Source organism: Mustelus asterias, chromosome 2, assembly GCF_964213995.1.
Source record: "Mustelus asterias chromosome 2, sMusAst1.hap1.1, whole genome shotgun sequence".
NCBI lineage: Eukaryota > Metazoa > Chordata > Chondrichthyes > Carcharhiniformes > Triakidae > Mustelus > Mustelus asterias.
The window spans coordinates 127,376,620-127,394,647 of record NC_135802.1 but is presented as its reverse complement, the minus strand read 5'-3'; the positions used below and the strand labels follow the sequence as shown (position 1 = coordinate 127,394,647).

Sequence of the window (18,028 nt, the reverse complement as noted above, 5' to 3'; positions counted from 1 at the left end):
TTGGGTGTAGCATGGGGGTCAACGTAAATCTTAGCTTTGGCTCCCCTTATTTTCCCAAGTCCTTCTTGGAAGATTTCAGTGTACTTATTGATGACTTCATACAGTCCCCCTGAGCCTAGCCGAAAGATCTCTAGCCAGTTCAGCATTGGATCCAATCTCTCCACATAAGGCTAGGTCCTTGTCCTCACACAGTGATGAGTGGAAGTCAAGTCAACTGCTGCCTGTAAGTCACTAGGGTTGCTGTGGTGCCCTTTATCTGTAATAGTTCCCCTGTGTAGGTGGCCATCCTGGCTTTTGTGCTTTCTAGGTTCAGGAGCTGAATACCAGCCTGGAGGTGATTATAAATTTGCTCCCCAATATTGGAGACCGTAGCCCCCATATCCACATCATTTTTAATGGGTGGCCATTTACTAACAGCTTCACCATTGTAGGAGCAACCGTTGTCATGGGAAACGCGATTTAATTGCAATGTCGGCGGTCAAGGATCTTTCTGCAAGTTATGGTCTGGTACTGGCCTTGGCCTTTCTCAAAATTGCCCGCATTTTGACTTTCCTTATATATTAGCTTTGATTATGATGATCTGCTGCACTTGCAAAGGTAAAATACTTGGGCGTATTGGGCGCATCTACAACTTTCTAGAATAAGCTTCCTAGGTGTTTGAAGGCTGTCCCTGTCTTCCCTTGCCTGGTGATGCGACTCGGGCTCCACTGTTAACAGGGCTACTGGGTTATTTTACTGATACCATTGTTCTCAGTTGAGGGATGGACATTACATGAGACCCCCCTGCCCAATCAGAGGACACTGCTATCTGACAGTCCCTTTAGTTCCTAATCTCCTTTCTCTGCATTCTCCAACAATAGAGCTATCTCAATGGCCTTCTTTAGATCCAAAATGGGTTCTGCCAATTTTTTTTGGATCGCCGCCTTGTTAGTTCCAGACCAGTTTGTCTCGCAACCTGTTGTTCAGGGGTGGCTCAAAGTCACAGTGCTCTGCCAGTTTTCGCAACCTGATCAGAAATTCGGTGACAGTTTCCCCAGGAGTTTGCCCTACCATGTTAAAGTGGTGTCGCTGGAGTATTATGGAGGGTTTCGGGTCATAATAGCTTTTAGCCAAGTCATTAAAGATTTTGGGGTCGGGCATCCGGGTAGGTCAGGCTTTTTATTACACTGAAAATTGGGACCCTGCATGCCGTCAACAGGATCACTTTCTGCTTTGTCCCTCTCCATACTGTTGGCCTGAAAAAAAGTTTCCCAAAAAGAGGCATGTTTCTTCCCGGAGGAGTACTTGCCTCAATAGTAAAGATGGTGAAAAGGGGAGAAAAAACTTGTTTTACTTCTCGTCAATGTAATAATCTTATTAAGACCAGTCTTCCATCACCAATCACCCTTTTATTTAGTGATACCTGAATGCCTTTCAACGACTACAGAGTGCAGATCAGTCTATTGACTGCCAGCCTGAGTGGAGACAGCTGGTTTTGAACTCCCCTTCTGTTCCTTCCCTATTGGGCAAGCCTGCATTCGCTTAATAGGGGAGCTCATATTCAGCAAGGCCCACAGGGAGATTTATTGATGATGATCCCTGTGGCCATCATGTCACTTCCTAATTATTTGCTGTACCTGCATTCTAGCCTTCTGTGATTCATACACCAGGGCACCAAGATCCCGCAATCTCTCACCATTTAGATTTTCTTCATTATTCTTCCTCTCAAAATGGAACATTTCAAGTTTTCCCACATTATACGCCATTTGCCAGATCTTTACCCACTCACTTAACCTATCAATGTTCCAAGGTGTGGTTATGCATAAATCACTGAAGACTAACATAAAGGTGTAGCAAGCTATTAGGAATGCAAATGAGATGTTGGCCTTTATCACAAGAGGATTTGAGTACAGGAGTAGTGAGGTCTTGCTTCAATTGTACATCTGGAGTAGTGTGTGCAGTTTTGCTCCCCTCAACTCAGGATATTATTGCTATAAAGGGGGTGTAACAAAGGGTCACCAGACTTGTTCCAGGGATGGCGGGACTGTCTTATGAAGAAAAATTGGGCAAACTGGGCCTGTATTCTCTAGAGTTTTGAAGAATTAGAGATGATTTCATTGAAACCTACAAAATACTTAAAGGAATATACAGGGTTAGATGTAAGTAAGATGTTTCCCTTGCTTGGGGAGTCTAGAACCAGGGAACACGATTTCAAAATAAGAGGGACCGCCACTTAGGACTGAGATTAGGCGAAATTTCTTTACACAGATGGTTGTGAATCTTTGGAATTCTCTACTCCAGGTGGCTGGGCATGCTCAATCATTGAGTGTGTTTGAGGTGGAGGTCGATAGATTTCAGCCTAATAATAATGTAAGAGGTTAGGTCAATAGTGTGTGCAAAAGGCATTCAAATGTCCGATCAGCCAAGATCATATTGAATGGCAGAGCAGATTCGATGGACTGAATGGCCTACTCCAGTTCCTATGTCTCTTTGTAGCCTCCTTTATGTCCTGTTCACAATTTATTTTCTTATCTTTGTGGCATTAGCAAATTTCAGAACCCTGTGTTAGGTCCCTTCATCCTTGCAATTTAAATAAATTATAAAACGTTGAGCCCCCAGCACACCACTCACTACATCCGGTCAGTCATTAAAAGACCCATTTATGTCAACTGTTCCCTGTTCGGTAGCCAATCTTCTATCCATGACAATATGTTACCCCCTGCTTTTATTGTTTCACAACCATTGATGTGGCACCTTATCAAATGTCTTCTGGAAATCTAAGTACAGTACATCCACTCTTGCCTTGCCTCTACTCTTTGATACCATATCTTCCCAAATTTGATCCCCTGCCCCCACTATTTAATTTCAAATCCTCTCTACTTCCCTAATTATGCAGCCCAGCACAATTCAGGTGTAGACCGTTCTAACGTTTCAGATTCCACTTTCCCCAATGCTGGTGCCACTGTGCCACGAACCTGAATGCACTTCCACTACACCAGTCTATGAGCCACACATGCATTTCTCTGATATTAATAATCCCATGCCAATTTGCACATGGCTCAGGTAATCTAGAAAGTATTATCTTTGAGGTTCTGCTTCTTAATTTGATACTTGGGTCTTCATACTGATTATGCAGAATCTCCTTCCTCATCCTGCCCATGTCATTGGTACCTACATGAACCACTATCACTGGATCCTCCACCGTCATCCAAACAAGAAAAAAGAACCTCAGACCTGTTGGACAGTTGCACAGGCTGATACTCCTGCACCCCTGCCCTTCCTCTGCTGTAGTCACACTCTTCTGTCCCTGACCACCTTCCAAACCAGAAGACCCGAACCTAATGGGTGTGACCACTTCCTGATGCAAAGCATCCATGTAACTTTCACACTCCCTGATGTGTCGCAGTGTCCACAGCTCAGCCTCCAGCTCAATAACTTTGAGCCGAAGCTCCTCAAGCTGCAGACACTTGCTGCAGGTGTACCTGCCCTGGATCACAATTGTATCCAGAGGTTCCCACATTCTGCAGCCATGACACATCGCATGTCCTGCCATACTTATGTGCTTTCATTCATGACTTAATTCATTTGATTATTTATTTTCTTTCAAATATTTATTAATCTTATCACAACTTCCTGTACTCTTTTAAACCATAAGAATATTATAGGCCTTGTCCACTTACCAAATACTCATCAAACGGTTCACTCCTTCCCCTGTAGTAGAGCAAGAACCAAATGCTACAGGGTGAAAATATTAGAAAAGACAAATGAGTATCTCCTCACCGAACTCCTTAAGATCACCAAACTCTCTCTCTCTTTTTAGGTTGCACTCTACTGCTGATTGGACTGAGAATGTCTAAATTTATATGTTCTGAATAAAGGGACTAGATGAGCTCAAGTACAGCAAAGACCAGTTCAAGCCGGTGTCCTTATTTAACTATTTCAGTTACTCCCTGCTTGGGCTTCTGAATGTGACTTAGAATTTAAATAGCACTTGCAGTTAAATGTTAAATACAGACAATATTGAGTTTCTAGAAAGATGATAAAGTTTCTCTACACTCACCAAACTCTCACTCCATTGAGGTTGCACTCCAGTGATACCTCTCAGAAACTTGAGGAATGAAGCCCAGGAATACAATAAATGTCATTTGACCATCAGATATGTCATCAAACAAACCATTGGAATGCTGAAGATGCACTTCAGGTGCTTGGGGTGGATCAGCACCAAGGCTTTGACCTGTAGAAGGAACAAAGGTGCAGATCACAAAGTCTCTTTGGAGAATTCTGAGGAGGAGGTGGTGATGAGGGCAATGCACATGAGTGGCGCACATTGCTGCATGGGATATCGTGATTATCGTCAAATCCACCTAGCTTCAGTTGGTCCACTCATCTCGCCAGCTCATGAAAACCACTTCAGACTTTCCCCATCCTTTCCCGCTACCTTCCACTAACATACGATTGTTCTTTTAAAAACCAAGCTCCTTTTCACACTCCTCTTTAGCTGCTGTTAATTCAGGTTTTCCAATTCATCTTCAAACAACTGAAAAGGCCACTAGCAATCGGAACCAAGGATTGGCAACATGGAAAAGTGGTGTAAAGCAATAATAATTCAAATTAAGGCACTTAATATCACAATGTCAAAGACATCCGTGCACTACCCTTGTGCAACTACAAGGCTGGGATTCTCCCAAAAAAGTTAAGTATTTCCTACCCGTTTTTTAGGTGTACTTAACAGAGAGAAGCTCCGACTCTCTGAGCATTGCAGAGTGCCTCAGCAAGATTCACTCTGGTAAGTAGGGGGGGTGGGGCCTTATCCCGCCCAAGAGGCCGGCAGCATAGTGCTGCGCATGTCAGAGCACACAGAGCAGGTGCACACTCTACCATCAAAACAAGAGGCAGGAATGCCGGATTCTGAATAGGGCACTAGACAAGAAGTGAAAGCTCTTTGAGGGAAGTTCTCATTTCCTTGTCTCCTTTCATTGTTATCCCTTTCATGGACCAGCAGTATTTCATTGCTGCTACTGTGCTGAAGGACACTTTATTGCAGATCAGAGGGGTGCTGCCTTGTCAAGGTTGGGTTATTATTCCACCTTTTTACTGGAATCAAGAGTCTGCAAACCCTTGTTCATGACCTGAATTGCCTCATGATACTCCATGCAATTAGCCATTTTATCCATAGAAGAAACATCAACCTGATGGCCTGCCATACCATCCCACTCATTCTTGAGGGCACACTTCTAGAATCTGTTTGCAATTTTGCACATTGTGCTTGAAATGCCTGTACATTGCACAACCTCTGCAGCTGCTTAATGATTATCCTCTTCATCGGTGGTTCCTGTGATTCTTCATCTGTGTCCTGTTAAACAGACCTTCGAGAGGCCTGCGCCCACCGAGGAGTTCTCACTATTGCTGTCCCAGCAGCCGCCATCAGCTGATCCTGACTTGAGGTGTGAGTCATCTGTTGAAACCCCAGCTAATTCTTACTGGCCCCACCAAAGTGTCAGTATCTGAGCTGGTGCAGTCCCAAGGATTAAGCTCTTCTGAGGAGTCATCTGCCATGCTTGACAGCTTGTCTGTTTTTAAAAGTCCAACCTTGTGTGTAATCCATTTGAAATCTTTCACTAAATTTATCTTCTGGTCTCAATAACCAGACTTGCTTTGAATGAACATGCTAGAATTAAACAGAAACTACAACGGATATCAGAAAAGTGGTTCTGATGAACGGTTATTGATCTGAAACATTAATTCTCTTTCTCTCTGACCCACTGAGTATTTCCAGCATTTTCAGTTCTTATTTCAGATTTCTCGCATCTGCAATGTTTTGCTTTTGTAATATTCTGGGTTCGCTTCAACACTTATTTCTATAAAGGTGTTTCTTGCATTAGAGAACTTGGATCTTTTAATGTAAACATTTTAAGAGAGATGGAAGCCCCTTGCAGCAGTGCTACAGATTATTCATATAACAAGAATGGGGGAATTAGTTTGTGATTGTAGTACTTAACTACCACATGTAATGGAGGGGATGTGGGAGACTGATGGGGAGGATCACTGAAAATTACTGTTGAAGGAATCTCCTCTTGCATTTTTGCCCCATTTAACAATCCTATCTGAATATGAATAAATACTTGTAAACTGGGCTAGCAGTCTCTGGCATATAATAGGTTAAGAGGTGACCTAATTAGGTATGTGGTATTTTGAAAGGAATTGATTGGGTAGTCCAGAGAAAAAAAAATTCCACTGATAGGGCAGTCTAGGATAAGGGTGTATAACCTTAAAGCCAGGACAAGTCCATTCAAGGAAGAAGTTAAGAAACAATTCTGCAAACACAAAATCTATGCATCAGAGAGTTCCACATTTCTACCAGCTTGTGCATGAGGAAGGTCACCAAAGGATATGGAGCCAAGGCAGATGGCTGGAGTTAATATATAGATCAGTCATGATCCCATTGATTGGGCAGAACTGTATTGAAGGGCTGGATGGCCTACTGCTGTTTCTGTATTATTGTTTCCTTTTCCTTGAATTCAGCAAATGTCATTTTTCCAGTAATCACATATCCTGGACTCAAAGACACATTCTGCAAGTCTTTTGTATATGTACTATAGGGCCAGTTTACAATTTGGAGGTTACGTTGGGACCTTGATTATTAGGTATAGATTTTATGGATGAGTGAAACACTAACACATTGGAGTGGAGGATATTGTGTGTGTTCACCAAGTTAATGCCAACACTTTTTTTTGGCTAGAGCTCCAGTGCACAATGTTCTGCAAAATGGGGGACAAATTTGTAAAATCTATCCCTTTATTTTTGTAGGAAAAACAAAAGTGTTATGACTAGTGACTTCAGCTATATGGAAGGGTTGGGAAGGAGAATGTTTGGTCACATGAATGGCAGAGGAAGGCAAAAGCATCACTTCAAGTGGCTATGTTATCTCAGCCATAGGCAGCACAGTGGTTAGCACTGTTGCCTCACAGTGCTAGGGACCAGGTTCGATTCCGGCCTCGGTGACTGTGTGAAGTTTGCACGTTCTCCCAGTGTTTGTATAGTTTTCCTCTGGGTGCTGTAGCTTCCTCCCACAGTCCAAATGTTATGGAGGTTAGGTGGATTGGCCATGGTAAATTGCCTCTTAGTGTCCAAAGATGTGTGAGTTAAGGGAAAAAATACATGGGGTTGTGGGAATAGGGACTGGGTAAGATGCTCCGTCAGAGAGTCAGTGCAGACTTGATGGGCCAAATGGCCGCCTCCTGCACTGTAGGGATTCTATGATCTCATAAGCACTAAGTGGATGTTGGAGTATACGGATGCCTCATTGTGTTCTGTATAGAGATGTCCCATTTTGGGTGGAGTGGGTGTGCTAATTGTCTTTTCTTTCTGCTTCTTCCACTGGGACTGGGACTGCGACTGCTGTGTGCCTCATACCACTTCAGGATCAGCAAAACTAGCAGGGTGCAGTGATGCTTTCTGGAGCCTGGATATGGAGCTATGTGTCTGCTTGCCAGATCTCTGCTGTAACTGCCAAGCTACAGTACCAATGTTTTCCCCATGGATCTTGAGGGGACATATGGTGGAATTTACTGCCCTGCCTGCCATGGAATCGGAGCAGGCGAGGGGCAGACAATGGAAATGTCCGTTGACCTCGAGCTGGAATTTCTGAACTCACTCGAGCGAGGCCGTAAAATCCTGCCCATAATGTCACTGGATTAATAATCCAGAGGCCCAGACTAATACCTTGGGGGACATGGGTCCATGGTCGCTGGTGGAATTTACATTCACATTAAAAAATCTGGAATTGAAAGCCAGTTTGAGTAATGCTGACCATGAAATTATCATCCTTGTCATAAAGATCCTTTTAGGTTCTTTAAGGAAGGAAATCTGGTGTCCTTACCCGGTCTGGCCTACAGCAATGTGATTGATCATTGACTGCCCTATGAAATGGCCTAGTAAGCCACTCCATTCAAAGGCTTAAGGATGAACAACGAATGCTGGTCATGCCAGCGACACCCACATCTCAAAAGTAATAAAGAACAACTTTTTTTGTTACTTCTGCAAAGCTTTATTGATTGAAGTGACCCCCCCCCCCCCCAAACTATTTAGATTTTTACACAGACCAGTTTATTCTATAGTCCTGTTCAATGTTTGTGAATTTAAAATTGTGATATATTATCCTTAAATTGTGTAAAATACAGGTATGGGTGGAGTAGGAGGAGGAAATATAGCTTTGCATATCATGCTGCTTCTCAGGAGGAAGTAGAAGTTTGCAAGTTTAATTCACAATGAATCTTTGCAGTAATAACATATTTTAAAGTAATTTTCAGCTGCAAAACTGCCCATATATCTGACCATTGTCGACTAGGAAAATACTGGACTGTTTGAAGAATCTAAAACTTGCAAAGTGATTATTTTTTTTCTCTTGTTCAGCCAAATTTATACCCCACAGTTGGACTGCAGACACCAGGGGAGGTGATAGATGCTAATTTTGGACAGCATCCATTTGTTTTTGATATAGAGGACTACATGCGAGAATGGAGATCTAAAATTCAGACCCAGATTGAAAGATTCCCTGTAGGAGATCGAGAAGGGGAATGGCAGACAATGATTCAAAAGTAGGTGACACATTGTCTGTTATCTACAGTAGCATTTTTCATTTACAAATATTTAAAACAGTTTCCTTTCCTGTGATTTAATTCTGATTTAGATTTAAAAGATAGATGAATTTCTTCTTGCATCTAATAATTACGACTTGTATTTCTCAATGTTAAATGCTACAAAGTACATGCTCATATTTCAATTTTTTTTATTAACAATAAATCTGGTCATAGTGACTGAAAAAATATTCAGCTGAATGCTGCACTTTTAAACCTTGCCCTATTTGAATGCATCCAGTAAGAGATATTAACTGACCTGGTCATGGACATAGAAGTAAAATATAGTCCTACATCTCTCAAACAATAACAAAATTATATTTCTGGGCAGGCATTTAATTTGGAATTGTGAGAAACCCTCCTCCTCTCCTATCCAAAGGAATCTTTCTTTTTCCCTTTGCTTTCTCTTTTTTTTTCCCCTTCCCCAGGTTTACAAAGCTGCAAAAAGTTGTTTTGATTTCAGCTAAGAATAGCTCAATGCTTTGCTGTTGCATTGGCTCAGAGATTGGCGTGTAAGTTTAATTAAAGGATGGTTTTAGTTGCCTATTAATTCTCCAGTTCAGTTTACATGTCTTCCTTATTGCTTAAAGCAATAAATTTCTCTTCCGATGTTCTACATGCTTCCTTTCTCCATTTCTCCCATATGAGCAGCCTTTTTCCCCATTTGTCGTATCACTCTTGCAGTCCTCTTGTCTGTATCCTGTGCATGTGGCCTTTCTCTCATGTACATGTCTAAAGCCACTGCTTCCCTTTTAACTACATATTTTTGTTGTCTGAGTTGATAACATTTTATGATTTAACTGAGTCCTCTTGGTAACAAAATCGCAGTAACAGAAGAAGGAACTAGTGAAGACTTCGTTTTTGGTGTAAATAACCCATCATAAGTTTTAATACATTTTAAGTGCTGACTTTTTGATGTTTATTGTGTGAATTTTTGCAATCTATTATCTTGTTCTGTGCAATGAGAGTTTTTGTGCATTTATTTGTGGGCTGTTCCTGCAAATATATTTACAAACGTCATAACTCTGCAAAACATGTAACCTGAATGTTGAAATCAATGGGGAAAACGTGGTGTGTGCACACTCGCAAGACAGTTTCCATTGAGTTTGGTAAGTGTTTCCTGTTATTGCACATGTACAGCCTGGTGTAATCATCTTTATACTAGAATTTTTAGAAGCTGCACTGTATTGTGAAATACTGCTGACCTTGGACTGTTTTGTAACATTTTTTTAAAATTCAATTTCCAGAATGGTTTCATCTTACTTAGTGCATCACGGTTATTGTGCCACAGCTGAAGCCTTTGCCAGGTCTACAGGACAGGCTTTCCAGGAGGAACTAGCATCCATTAAGAATAGACAAAGTGAGTCTAAATTGAACAATAGTTTGATTCTGCTTGGTGACTTGTTTGAAGATGTGCTGTTTAAAATTATGTTCCCTTCTGAATTTACTCAGCTTTTTCATTCCCAACAATGCCCAAATAATGATGGTGGGTTTGTAAAAATAAAATTTACAGAGAATGCTGAGCTTTGTGGCTGGTGAGCATGTGAGAGATGTTAGTATTCAGAGTAATCTCAAACAGTTAAGCAGATATTCTAAGAAATGATTAATGATTTTTACCTAGATAGGTGCATGTTGGAAATACTCATGTAGAAAGGAGGATTGAGTTCTGTTTACTGCTTATTCACTGAAAATATCCAGTTAATTTGTAATTGCTATCTATTATTGTGATGCAATTAAAGATTTTGGGCCCGATTTTCCAACCTCTCCACATGGCCAGCAGGAATCCCAATGCCCTGGTGACTGGGGTGTAGGCCAAAATTGGGATTCCTGACAGGCATGAGGCTCTTGGGATTCATCTCGTTGTCCCCGATCAGGTTCCTGCCCAGAGTGGGCAGCAACCCGATAATTATACAAACCCGCTAATTTGAATGTCATTAGCAGGTTTGACAGGCCATTCACCACCCTCCTGCCATTCACCTGGCCCACCAGCGGGAACGGCACCGGGTGGGCTTTACACGTGCTACCCACAAGCATGGTCATGATATGCTAGACCCTGAGGGTTCAGGAGAGCACTAGCAACCCCTCAGAAAAGTGGGACATCCTCCCCCTACCCCACCACCACTCAAATCACGGGTGACACACCAAACAGGCATCAGGGTGACCTGACCTGACCTCCCCTCAGCCCCCTTTCCCCTCAGACCATCGCCTCAGCCTCTCTTCAGGCCATCCGCCTTGACTGTACCAACAGTGCACTCCATGCTGGCACTCACGAGGCCGGTGCCTTGGGCCTCAAGGAAGCTAGAGAAGGTAGGTCCAGTGGCCATTTGTGCCTTTGCTGCTGCTTCCTCTATAGTTTGACAGCAGCAGAGGGGCAAATGGCCAATCGGCTAACTTTCTTGAGGCCCCTTGGGGGGTCAGGGGGTCAGTGTCAAGATGCTAGGGGACAGTGCACTGTGGCACTGCCAAGGCATGTGGCCTGAAAGATGGCTGAGTAGGGGTTCTGAGGGGCAGGGGGCCTGAGTGGGTTGTCTAAAGGGAAAAGGAGGTCTGAGTGTGGGCTCTGAAGGGGAAGGAGCCCTGGAGGGGGGGTCAAATCCGATCACTCTCCAACCTCCGTGATGTTGGGGGGCGCAGGGGAGTTGACCCATTATTTGTAAATGGGGGGCGGGTTGGATGCCCCTTTCTGGTGATGGGTTGGTGGTGCCCTCTGGACAGTGGAGGGGTGGGCACTATTTAATTTTTTGGGGGGGAAGGGGTACTGTCTCCAAGATTGGGCCGCCCTTTAAAAATTGTGGCCTGGCCTTGGAACAGCAGGTCTGGCCAGTGGGTTGCTCAAAATGAGCTTATTAGCATCTTTCAGGTGGATAAATCCCACGTGACAGGTGCTGCCAACGCCAGCGGGAAACACACTTTTGTTTTCCTGCCAACGTGGGCATTTAGCCCCAAAATGGGAGAATTCTGCCCTTTATGTTGAAGCAAGTTATCTTAATGCATTTGGGTTGTCGTATGTTGCCTCAATGAAACATTTGATGCTTTGGTAAGATTTGGAGGCGGCACAGTGGTTAGCACTGCTGCCTCACCGCACGAGGGACCCGGGTTTATTTCTAGCCTTGGGTGACTCTGTGGAGTTTGCACGTTTTCTCATGGGTTTCCTCCGGGTGCTTCGGTTTCCCCCCTCAGTCCAAAGATGTGCAGGTTAGGTGGATTGATCATGCAAAATTTTCCATTAGTGTCCAAAGATGTGTAGGTTAGGGATTAGCCATAGTAAATGCACAGGGTTATGGGGATAGGATGGGGGTGTGGGCCTGGGTAGGATGCTCTTTCAGAGAGTTGATGGGCTGAATGGCCTCTTTCTGTACTGTAGGAATTCTATAATGTTATTCTGAAGGTATTTTGTGTAAGCCTGAAGGTACAATGCTGGTAATAACCATGCATTATGGAGTTAGCTTAGAAATATATATTCAAAATTCAGTTGGTTAGTGTTAGTGAAATGAGTAATGTTAGTGTTAGTGAAATGAATGATAGACTACCTCAGTTGTAGGTTAGTGTTTGAAGTATTTCTAATTTAATTTCTAAAATGTGAACTTGCAGACTATTAATGGTGGTTTCACATGATCTTAACCTTGTGACGTCTGTCTGTGTGTGTGTCTGTGTGTGTGTCTGTGTGTACACCCAACCATGTAAACGTGATAATCAGAGGCTAACAATGTATTCACTCCACTTTGGTTTTGCACTCCATTATTAGAAATATTAAGTTATACAGGTATAATAAAGGTTAGGGTTGATGCAGACCTGATTCTCCAGCAATATTCCATTCAAGTTTAATATGGCATTAACTTGCTTTAGTTAAGAATTTTATAGAATTGCACATTATCTATTAGGTATGCCACTTGCAGTGAAGATGGCCACAATTAATTTATATTTTACTTTTTTAGGAATTCAGAAACTGGTACTAGCAGGACGAATGGGAGAAGCTATTGAAACAACACAGCAACTATATCCAGGTCTACTTGAAAGAAAATCCAACCTCCTTTTTATGTTAAAGTAAGTAGCTTTCCTAGCAATTTTTTTTAATGCTAATGAAATATTCATACTGCTGAAATAGTGGTCATCACTTGTGGCATTTCTTCATGAATCCAGGATTTGGGTTAAAGAAAAGCTTGACTTTTCATAGTTATGTATGTTAAAGCTAGGCATTTAAAGACATTATATGTTCCATTTCATCGCTAAAAACAGAATCTTCCAGGTGCCAAGTTGATTTTGACTTTGTCAGTGCTATTGTTTTAAGCACTATGGTAAGCTATATATTGGAGCTTTCTATGATTAAATGCAACATATTGCAGAATGGAAGTGGACCTATTCATATGTTTATTTAGCAGGGTTAGGATTACCATGATCTACCTTGTTACTGACTTCTTGAGCAACTGGCTGCTAAAACAGAATTACAAGATAATGGACAATGATTATAGGGATAAGTTATTTTAATTTAAATATTACTGTACATTAATGGAGTTTGATAAACATGTCTTTTGTATTCACCCTAGAGTCCGCCAGTTTATAGAAATGGTAAATGGGACAGATAGTGAAGTGCGGTGTTTAGGAGGTCGAAGTCCAAAGTCTCAAGACAGCTACCCGGGCAGTCCTAGAACCTTCAACAGTCCTAGCATGAGTCCCAACCATGGGAGCAATATACACATTCTAGCAGCATGCAAAGGGAATGGTGCACACAGTCACTTTACAGGTAAATAGTTTGGATAGAATAACCAGGCAATGTTAACGTTTTTCTGTGCCATTCACTATTACAAGAACAAATTGTACAATGTTTTCTCGATAACAACTAATGTGTAGACCAGGTTTGTTTTTGCTCAAGTCAGCTTTTATGCCAAATATGAAAGCAATGTGAGATTAAGATGGCAATTTCATTATGTTTTTTTTCTCTGTCTACAACGGTTGCATGAATGGAATTGATTTAAGCAAGAAAGTTGGTGGATTTCATGCCCAGGAGGAATGTATTGCTTGTTTGACAGATTTTCTTTTTAGTGTGATGCACCTAAAATGCTGTTGAGTTTCTTATGGCTTAGAGTTCATTTTTGTTTAAATTTCCCTGCCATTTACTTGTATCCATTTTGTATCTCATTTTCAAACACAGAACAGCAATGTTCTGTTACCTCTCGGAGTGTTTTTGCTGAGCTGACTCCAAAGATCAAAACAGAAAGATCTCCTCAAAGAAGCAATGACACCGGGCATATAAGTGAGAAAATGCCCCTTTTTAATAGCCATATTATGATAAAAGGAATTGGTCATGCCCTGTTTAATGTACTGATCAACGAACTCAATGCAAACTTTGCCACTTTCTTCTAATTCCTTTGTCCTAATCTTGTCTTCTCCTCCCATGACTCTGAATGAACATTATGCACTTTGAGGAGTTCAAAATGTTAGATATTTTTGAGATAGCGCTTTGTTTTATATTTACAATTTTACACCCAGTTTCTGACACACCCAAGTCAGCCAAGTGTGAGAAAGTTCAAGCCATAGAAGAGCATGCCCTACTTGAGCTGCAATCCTATAACCTTTCAGTGAAATTGCCAATAGGTATTCCTAACCATTGCCCAGTAGAGCTGGACTGAGACTGTCCAAACCCTTTTCATACAACATCCCTGTGGTCTGCGGACAACAATCTTATGACTGTACATAGGACATGAAGTGTCAAAACACACATAATTGCCCCAACTTGCCTGATGATTATATTTCTCCAAACTTTCTCCAAACTTCTCCAATTTTTGGAGTCCATCTTCCATTGATCCTTTTCTCTCTCAAACAGTAAAATCTCTGATAAAAATATTTTAATTTTCAATGGAAACTGATATAATGATTCTCGTCTATACATGATAACTCTCGATACGTTAGTTAAAAAATGCTATTGAAATGTGAAACTGGGACCTGGAAAATGTTGGTTGAGAGCACAAAGTTTACTTCACATACTGCACTGTATTCCATATATTGTGGGCAACACAAAGTGCAGTGAATTCAGACTGCCTGCTAAACACAATGCTGTAAGAGTTTAGTGACTCCAGTCAGTGCTGGTGAGTCATTGGTCTCTGTGCAGTTGAGTCATTAGGCCCAGTTATATATAAACACTAAATTGATTAGACTGATGCCTCCAAACCCCAGTCAGTTCAGAGATCCTGGCACTATCCAGACAATCTCACTGAAGCAATTAGACAATCTTAACTGATGTAACCTCAGTGCTCAGTCAAGGTTAATCCAACTAGAATGCTAGTATCAAGGTCAGTGTTTTTCAGGATATTTTCAGGAGGGTGGGATAGTGCCTGGTGATTAAATCTTTTTCTCCAAACAGCTGGTAGGTCCAGGGAGAAATACAAATGATGGTGTGTCAATGTGTAGACTAAATGGCTTATCCTTTCATGGACCTAAAGATCTCTGCATATATATCTTCTGTTTGCCATAATCCCATGTAGTGCAAAAGATATATTAATTCCCTGCAAATGACATTGTAATTCTTTGACATCTTGGCAAGATTCCGAAGCTTGGCAGAAAGGATTTCTTACCTCAGTTTGGAGGAGGTCAAATATATCATCCAAATAAAGTTAATAGAAAGAAAACCCCAGTATCTTCTGACACAATCCTGCAGTTCATTGAAATACTGAGGGAATGCTATGTTGTTAAAGATGCTGTCTTTCAAATAATATGTTAAAATGAGACCCAGGCACTTTGCACTGGTGAAAGTAAAAGATCCCATTGCACTATTCAAAGAAGAGCAGAAAGTTCTCCCAGTATCCTGGCTAATATTCCCCTGGCCAACACTACCATGAATAGATTGTGTGGTCATTCAGTTATTCTGTTGTTTTGACGTATTTCCAAACTAATTCACTGTTTGTAAAGCAGTCTGAAGTGTCCTATCTTGTGTATGAAAACAAGTTTTTCTTTCCTGCAGGGCACACGCAAATAGTGCTTCTAAAATGGTTTTCAGTACACTGCTCAATCTGTGTACCAAATATAGTAAATCTTGCTTAGTGTAATGGTTGTGTTTTTGAAAAGTTCAGCTTTGTTAAGTGAATGAGGTTTACCCATTACAACCAATGTAAAAATCATAGTTGAATTCTGTCAGAACTTTCTCATCAGAAAAAACATTAAAACATTTTATCCTGAATGTTGAAATAGTATACATTCCTAAATTCCCATATTTATAAATGAAATGACTTTTAAAGTAAAATAAATTTTAAAAATATAAAAGAAATATGCCAACTCTTTCTCTCTCGCATTCTTGTTCTCCAAACCTATTGCTTGTTGCTTCCTTCTGCCAAATCCTTGCAACCCACTGGCCAGCCCTGCTGTTCCAAGGCCAGGCCACAATTTTTAAAAGGCGGCCCAATCTTGGAGACAGTACCCCTTCCCCCTCCACTGTCCAGAGGGCACCACCAACCCATCACCAGAAAGGGGCATCCAACCCGCCCCCCATTTACAAATAATGGGTCAACTTCCCTGCGCCCCCCAACATCACGGAGGTGAGCGGGAGAGAGCACACCAAAATGACACCAATCAGGTCATGTGATGCTATATCAGTCCAGTGCGAAACAATGCTAAAACGGAAATCCTGACACTAAGTGAGCATACCGCTCCCATTATATCCATAATGTTAAAAGTAGAACAATTTAAAATGGGGCATGGTGGAGTGGGAATTTGCTGTAGTCTAAGCATCTCCAACATTCAGCTTACTGAATTTTTGTAAACTATTTTGAAATTATATGTGTGCCCCTTGATTGGTCCCAATCCCAAGATTAAAGATTTGCAATTATATTGCACTTTTCACAGCCCAGGAGCATCCCAAAGCACCTTACAGCCAGTGAAGACATATTTTTAATTTTGCCACAGCAAAGCCTTGCAAATAATTGATCTGCTTTTAGTTGTTTTGTGAGAAGTTAATATTGGTCACAACACCAGGGAGACCTTCCCTGCTCTAAAGAAATGGGTACCATCAAATCTTTAATGTTCATCTGTGAGGACAGATGGGACCTTAGTCTAATGCTCCATCTGAAAAAACAACAGTACACCCCTCCATAGTATACTGGTATGTTAGCCTAGATTTTGTGCTCAATAATCTGTGACTGTAATCTGGCATGGGAATTGAACCTACAGCCTTTGTATCAGAAACTAAATATCACTGAACCACAGCTGGCATCCTAGTTCTCAATTAAAAGTGCAGTAATATACCTATGACTAATGCACAAGTTTAACAAAAGTTTCACTTTTGCTATTGCTCAGACTTCCAGAATAATAAACAATAAATCAATTAAATTGATTAATTGTTTTGTGAGTGGGCATAGTTGTAGCACATGGAATAAAAGGGACAATATCAACGCGGGTACAAAATTGGCTGAATAGTAGGAAGCAGAAAGTAATGGTCAATGGATATTTTCTGGGCTGGAGGAAGATTTGTAGTGCTGTTCTCCAGGGAACTTTGAGATCCTCACTTTTCCTGATATATTAATGATCTAGATCTTGGTGTGCAGAGGACAATTTCAAAGTTTGTGGATGACACAAAATTTGGAAGGAGCAGAGGAACCTAGGTGTTTATGTGCATAGATCGTTGGAAGTGGCAGGACAGGTGGAGGGAGCAGTTAATAAAGCATACAGTGTTCTGGGCTTTATTAATAGGGGCATAAAATACAAGAGCAAGGAAGTTATGCTGAACACTATATACAATACTCTAGTTAGACCTCAGCTGGACTACTGTGTACAGTTCTGGGCACCACACTATAGGAAGGATGTGAACAAAAGAGATTTACAAGAATGGTTCCAGGGATGAGAAATTTCAGTTTTAAAGATAAATTGGAAAAGGTTGGGACTGTTCTCCTTGGAGAGAAGGTGAAGTGGGGATTTGATGGAGATGTTCAAAATCATGAGGGGGTGGACAGATTGATAAGGATCAAGAATGAGTGGGCATAGATTTAAAGTTATTTTGCAAAAGAAGCAAATGTGATGTGAAAACCTACATTTTCATACAGCGAGTGGTTTGGGTCAAGAATGCGCTACCTGGAAATGTGATGGATGCAGGTTCAATTGAAGCATTCAAGAGGACATTAGATAATTGTTTCTATTCAATTATCTAGAACATAGAACAGAACAGAACAGGCCCTTTGGCCCACGATGTTATGCCGAGCTTTATCTAAAACCAAGATCAAGCTATCCCACTCCCTATCATCCTGGTGTGCTCCATGTGCCAATCCAATAACCGCTTAAATGTTCCTAAAGTGTCTGACTCCACTATCACTGCAGGCAGTCCATTCCACACCCCAACCACTCTCTGCGTAAAGAACCTACCTCTGATATCCTTCCTATATCTCCCACCATGAACCCTATAGTTATGCCCCCTTGTAATAGCTCCATCCACC

General features: G+C 41.5%; 1 protein-coding gene across 3 annotated transcripts in view; it reads left to right on the top strand.

Moving 5' to 3' along the window:
* Positions 1–18,028, top strand: part of ranbp9 (RAN binding protein 9) — a 95,442-nt gene that overhangs the window by 44,923 nt on the left and 32,491 nt on the right. For all 3 annotated transcript variants that reach the window (XM_078241246.1, XM_078241238.1, XM_078241253.1), the window contains 4 exons: positions 8,392–8,576; positions 9,863–9,975; positions 12,551–12,659; positions 13,160–13,356. In XM_078241246.1, the coding sequence (XP_078097372.1) occupies positions 8,392–8,576; positions 9,863–9,975; positions 12,551–12,659; positions 13,160–13,356 (604 nt within the window). The remainder of the gene's footprint in view (positions 1–8,391; positions 8,577–9,862; positions 9,976–12,550; positions 12,660–13,159; positions 13,357–18,028) is intronic.